This window comes from Trichechus manatus, unplaced genomic scaffold (assembly GCF_000243295.1).
Source record: "Trichechus manatus latirostris isolate Lorelei unplaced genomic scaffold, TriManLat1.0 scaffold00039, whole genome shotgun sequence".
NCBI classification, from domain to species: domain Eukaryota; kingdom Metazoa; phylum Chordata; class Mammalia; order Sirenia; family Trichechidae; genus Trichechus; species Trichechus manatus.
The window spans coordinates 6,044,985-6,051,430 of record NW_004443975.1 but is presented as its reverse complement, the minus strand read 5'-3'; the positions used below and the strand labels follow the sequence as shown (position 1 = coordinate 6,051,430).

Genomic DNA, 6,446 nt, shown 5'->3' with positions numbered 1-6,446 from the left:
GACTTCCAATTTTCCTAGATTCTTACTTTGTACAGTCCACATTCCAATTATTGATGGAGGTTCACAGCTGTTTCTTCTCATTTTGAGTCATGCCACATCAGCAAATGAAGATCCTGAAAGCTAGATTCCATCCACGTTATTAAGGTTGACTCTACTTTCAGGAGGCAGCTCTTCCCCAGTGCCTTCCAACCTGAGGGGCTCATCTTCTGGCACTATACCAGACAATGTTCCACTGCTTTTCATAAGGTTTTCACTGGCTAATTTTTTAAGAAATATACCTCCAGGCCCTTCTTCCTAGTCTGTCTTAGTCTGGAAGCTCAGCTGAAACCTGTCCACCCTAACAGTATTTGGAATACTGGTGGCATATCTTCCAGCATTACAGCAACACGCTAGCAACCACAGTGTGACAAACTGACAGGCGAGTACATGTAAGGTGTGTATATTATATTCATTTTTTAAAAAATAAATGATTAGCTATGATGCTTAACACCATATTAGCTGACACTTAGTCTGCAACATTATAGTGATCCAATCTGCATGATATATTCAAGATGCTAAAATAATAACGCTAATAATAATAATACTGTTCTTCATCAAATCTAAGATGCCGTGGAATATAAGGCTCATCCTGATTTTAGAGATGTTAAATATTTTTAAAACTATGCTGTAGACGTGATGACATATGGTGTGATGGTGGTGGTAGTAGCAGTGGTAGTAGCTGTAGTAGTAATGCATATAAACCCCCCAAAACCAAACCCATCACCATGGAGGAGATTCCGATTCATGGTGACCCCATGTGTTACAAAATAGGGCTGCTCCACACTTGGCTGTAATCTTTATGGTGAGCCCTGGTGGCACAGTGGTTAGGAGTTTGGTTGCTAACCAAAAGGTCAGCAGTTCAAATCCACCAGCCACTCCTTGGAAACCCTATGGGGCAGTTTTACTCTGTCCTATAGGGTTGCTATGAGTTGATCGACTCGATGCAACGTGTTTGGTTTTTTGGGTTTTAATCTTTATGGAAGCAGATTGCCAGGCCTTTCTTCCATGGTGCCACTGGTTGGCTTTGAACTACTAACCTTTAGGTTAATAGTTGAGTGCAAACCATTTGTGCCACACAGGGAAGAAATGCATTCGTATAGTGCTTATTACGTGCCAGGTACTCATCCTAAGTCCTTTACATATGTCAACTCATTTAATCCTCATAATAACCTTATGAGGTAGGTATTATTATTATTATTATCATCCCCACTTTACAGATGAGGTAACTGAGGCACAAAAAGATTTAAAAACTTGGACAATATTATCAGCTAGTAAATGATAGAGCCAGTATTTTATTAAAAATGCAAACTTTTATTATTTTGTTTTCCTCAGACATTTATATATTTATATCTGCATAGACGTTCATGGTTTTCTTTCCAAGAATGGGATGTATATTGTGTATTTGACCATTTGCAACCCAGCCCTTCAAAATATTTCCATTAGCAGCTGAGTGCTTTAACCATTGCACCAGCAGGGATCTCAGATACAACTCTATAAAAAGTCAAGCATTAAAAAAACAAACAACAACAAAAAAGGAAGTGAACAATACAATTGACAATCAAGAAGTCTGGAAAAATGTGTTTTCATGTGGCAAAGAGATCTTGGATATTGAAAGTGAAAAATTTGGCTCAGGAATTACAGGCTTATCGTATTATTATTTGTTAAGAATTCTTATATTCCTCAGCATTTTCCCAGCTAAGCCTAGGAGAGAAATTCATTTTTTAAAAAAATGTTAGTATTATATGTGCAACGTGAAATGAGGAAATTCTAAAACAGTAACTTACCATGGTTTTAGTGCAGTACCCTAAGATGACTTCAAAGGTAAACTTTCTTTTCTCTTTTATTATTTTTGGACCATAGGATTCCAAAATAATGTATAGACCACTACTTTCTGGATACGTCACTTGAACCCAAAACGACAGGACCTCTCTCTTGTCCAAAACGTAAAAAATACGTGTAAGACTAGTATGAAATGCAATGTAGGGGCAGTTTTCATTTGTTTGAAAGATTACACTTTGTGCTTCCAATTGTAAGGGATATTTCTGTGGTTGTAACGTACCGTTTTCAAAAATGTATACAAAATATAATTGACCAGATATATCCAAGCCAAAGAATGATTGTATGGCCTTATTTGTCCATGAATGTAGCTGTATTACATCTTCAATATTCACCTTGGAATAAAACATTATATTATTTTCCATTTTTATCACAATATTCCCAAAATAATCTGGAAAGAAGAGAGAAAAATTTGTGTTATTCTAAGTAACCATAAGTTTGTGTTATTTCATTTAAGTACATTTTTAACCAAAATAATTTCTTGTATAACAACTGAGTGTTTATATACTTTGAGAAAATTATTGAGTGTGCAGGCACAAATTCATGAATTTACATTATATTAGAGAACTCCTCTCTCACTTCAGAGTAGAGCAGTTTTCTTTTTGGACACTCTCCCCTTATTCCCACTGTATCACTTTGTAAAAACGGCGTGGGTGCGGCATCTAACTCCTCTAACTTCACAAGGGGGAAGGAAAATCAAGATCAACAGTGCAAGGCTGATTCTTATGAGGCGGTGGTCAGACATGCCTTCTCTCTCGGCGATCTTTATCAATTCTGACACTAACCGTCTCTCCCACGTCACTCTACTTCTTTGCTGGGTTCGATAATTCATTGCAATGGCCACACAGAACTCACAGACAATACTCTAGATTATAGGGTTTATTAGGGAAGTAACAGCTACAGTTCAGGCTCAGAAACACTCAGGATGCAGTTCTTCCATCAGGACAGCCTCTTCCCAGCCGTGCTCACAGGCATGCCTCTCCCTAGCCCTAGGCCTCTGCTCAGAGGCACTCAGCTTTCCTTCCCCATGGGCCAGGAAGCCCACCATGCCATCTCCTGCTGCTGGTTCTCTGCTGCCAGGTCTCTGCCACCACTTTTCACTGCCTTCAGTGTTAGAGCTCTTCCTCTCTCTGTCTCCAGGAGCTTCTCAGCATAGGGATCCCGGGTCCAAAGGACGTGCTGGCCCCTGGCTCTTCTTCCTTAGTGGTCGTGGGATCTTCTCTTTCCCGCCTCTGGGGTGGTTCATTTCAAGCCCAGCAGGGTGGCAAAACTGACCAATCCCTTTGGTGGGCCATAATCACCCTATTACACAGTCTCGCCCAGTCACTTGGGTGGGAGTTGCAAGGCCATTGCTGAAAGGCCACCCAAAAGCGATCCATCGCACCACACGGTTTATTCATATCTTTTATGTAGAAAAAGAGCTAGAATTTGTGTATAACATATAATAATGAAAATGAGCATCACAAGATGGTTTATGAGGAAGTATTAACCAAAACAACAGCAACAACAAACCTATTGCTATTGAGTCGATTCTGACTGATAGCGACCCTGTAGGACAGAGTAGAACAGCCTCGTAGGGTTTCCAAGGAGCAGCTGGTGGATTCAAACTGCCAACCTTTTGGTTAGCAGCCTGAGCTCTTAACCACTGCACCACCAGAGCTCCTAGGAAGCATTAGGATGAAAAAATGGGAGTAGTTATAAACAGTGCCCACCTCTTCAGGTTCACTCATAGTAGATTAAAATCAACTTTCTTCCCGTAACAGAATATTCTGATTAAGCCATAGAGGGTCATAGAAGGTAAGTCGCTAATGTCTTTGGTTCTGTTGCCATATCTGTAAAATGAGCTGTTGGCCTAGTTCATTTCAGAGCTTTCTTTCCAGATATGTCATTCTCTGCATAAAGCTTCTGGGGTAAACCTTCTTTAATTAAAACAAACAAAAACACTTGGAGAGGACTAGCTGAAAGGAGGAAGGTGAATTCATAGAGTTAGAGAGGTTCACAGTGTATTTGTGCTTATGCATCTGACATCTGGAATCTGAATAAATCACTGCCATTTTTACCATAAATTAGAATCTAATAAAACTTACCTAAAAAAGAAATGTATGCGGTAGATCACAAGGTGGAAGGGGAGAAAGTGTGGGTGTATGAAATAATAAAATATCTCTATAGTAGAAACCACCCAAATGTCTATCAACAGATGAATGGATAAACAAAATGTGGTATATACATACAGTGGAGAATTACTCCGCCATAAAGAGAAATGAAGTTCTGATATAAGCTATGACATGGATGAAGACATTATGTTGAATGAAGTCAGTCAATCACAAAAGGACAAATACTGTATGATTTCACTTATATGAAATTTCTGTAATAGGCATATGTGTAGAGACCAAAGTTTAATGGTGGTTGCCAGGGGCTGGAGGGAGGAGGAAAGGGGGATCATTATTCAGGAGACACTGAGTTTCTGTTTATGGTGATGGAAAATTTGGCAATGGATATTGGTGATGGTTGCACAACAGGACTGATGTAATTGGCGTCACCGAATTGTACACGTGAAAGATGCTGAATTGGCAAATGTTGTGTTATCTGTATTTTTAGAGTAATAAACAAAAATTTTAAAAAGTAATCGCAGAAGGATACATAGAGTATGATGATACATAAAATTTAAAGCCTCACAAAACAAAGCAATATATAGTTTTGGACAAGTGTACATGAAGTAAACATATAACCGTATCAAATGAGAAAGTTATACATAATTTCAGGTAGTGATTATCTCTTGGAAGAAGGGGATTAAGATTGGGGAGGGGTACTAAGGAGGCTTTGATTGTATTTGCGTGTGTGTTTTTAAGAATTTGAAATACGAATGCAGAATTTTAATCTTTGTTAACTCTGAGTATTACATGGATATTTGTTTTGTTTTCTGTATGTTTTATATGCCTGAAATATTTCACAGTTAAAAAAAATGTATACATCATGTTTACCTTCATCCTGATCTCATCTTCCTTCTTTTCCACTACTAAAATAGAAGATATGAAGCTCTTCTAGTCAGAGAGTAATCTCTATACTTAGTCTCTGGTGTCTCAGTGGGTTAGGTGATTAAAGCTATAACAATCTAGACAATATGGAGCTAGTGCACATAGATCAGTGGAACAGAGTAGCCTAGAAAAAAGACCCTGGTAAAGTGAGGAATCATCACTATCTATTTCCAAAACGTCTTCATCATCCCAGATGGAAAACCTGTACCCATTAAGAGTAACTTCCTATTCTCCCCTACCTCCAGCCCCTGGTAACTTCTAATATACTTTCTGTGTGTATGAATTTGCTTATTCTAGATATTTCCTATCAGCAGAATCACACAAATTTGTCCTTTCATGCCTTGCTTATTTCACTTAGCATAATGTTTTCAAGGTTCATCCATAGCTGAACATATCTTAGAACTTCATTCCTTTTTATAGCTGAATTGTACGTATGTATCATTTTGTTTATCCATTCTTCTTTTAATGGACAGTTGGATTGTTTCCACCTTTTAGCTATTGTAAATAATGCTGCTATGAACAATGCCATACAAGTATCTGTTCTAGTCCCTGTTTTCAATTATTTTGGGTATATACCTAGGAGTGGAATTGCTTCTTGTTGTTGTTAGGTGCTGTCGAGTCTGTTCCAATTCATAGCAACCCCATGTACAACAGAACAAAACACTGCCCAGTCCTGTGCCATCCTCACAATTGTTGTTATACTTGAAACCATTGTTGTAGCCACTGTGTCAATCCATCTCATTGAGGGTCTTCTTCTTTTTCTATGACTTTCTACTTTATCAAGCATGATCCTTCTCCAGGGACCAGTCCCTCCTAATAACATGTCCAAACAATACAACCCCGACGCACACCTTTTCTGATTTTAAATCAATGTGAGACTAGTCTTGCCATCCTCACCTCTAAGGAGCATTCTGGTTATCTCTTCCAAGACAGATTTGTTTGTTCTGGCAGTCTATGGTATATTCAATATTTTTCACCAACACCATAATTCAAAGGTATCAATTCTTCCTCGGGCTTCCTTATTCATTGTCCAGCTTTCACATGTATATGAGGCTATTGAAAATACCATGGTTTGGGTCAGGCTCACCTTAGTCCTCAAGGTGACATCTTTGCTTTTCAACTCTTGAAAGAGATCTCTTGCAGCAGATTTGCCCAGTGCAATGCATCATTTCATTTCTTGACTGCTACTTCCGTGGGTGTTGATTGTGGATCCAAGTAAAATGAAATCCTTACCAACTTCAGTCTTCTCTCTGTTTATCATGATGTTGCTTATCGGTCCAGTTGTGAGGATTTTTGTTTTCTTTATGTTGAAGTGTAATCCATACTGAAGGCTGCAGTCTTTGATCTTCATAGTAAGTGCTTCAAGTCCTCTTCACTTTCAGCCATCAAGGTTGTGTTGTCTGCATATCGCAGGTTGTTAATGAGTCTTCCTCCAATCCTGATGCCACATTCTTCTTCATATAGTCCAGCTTCTCAGATTATTTTCTCAGCATACAGATTGAATAAGTATTGTGAAAGGATGTAACCCTGTCGCAC

At 38.6% G+C, this 6,446-nt stretch overlaps 1 protein-coding gene across 1 annotated transcript in view; it reads right to left on the bottom strand.

Annotated features, from left to right (window-relative positions):
* Positions 1–6,446, bottom strand: part of CATSPERE (catsper channel auxiliary subunit epsilon) — a 169,773-nt gene that overhangs the window by 91,720 nt on the left and 71,607 nt on the right. The window contains exon 11 of the mRNA XM_012555409.1: positions 1,824–2,266. Coding sequence (XP_012410863.1) covers positions 1,824–2,266 — 443 coding nt within the window. The remainder of the gene's footprint in view (positions 1–1,823; positions 2,267–6,446) is intronic.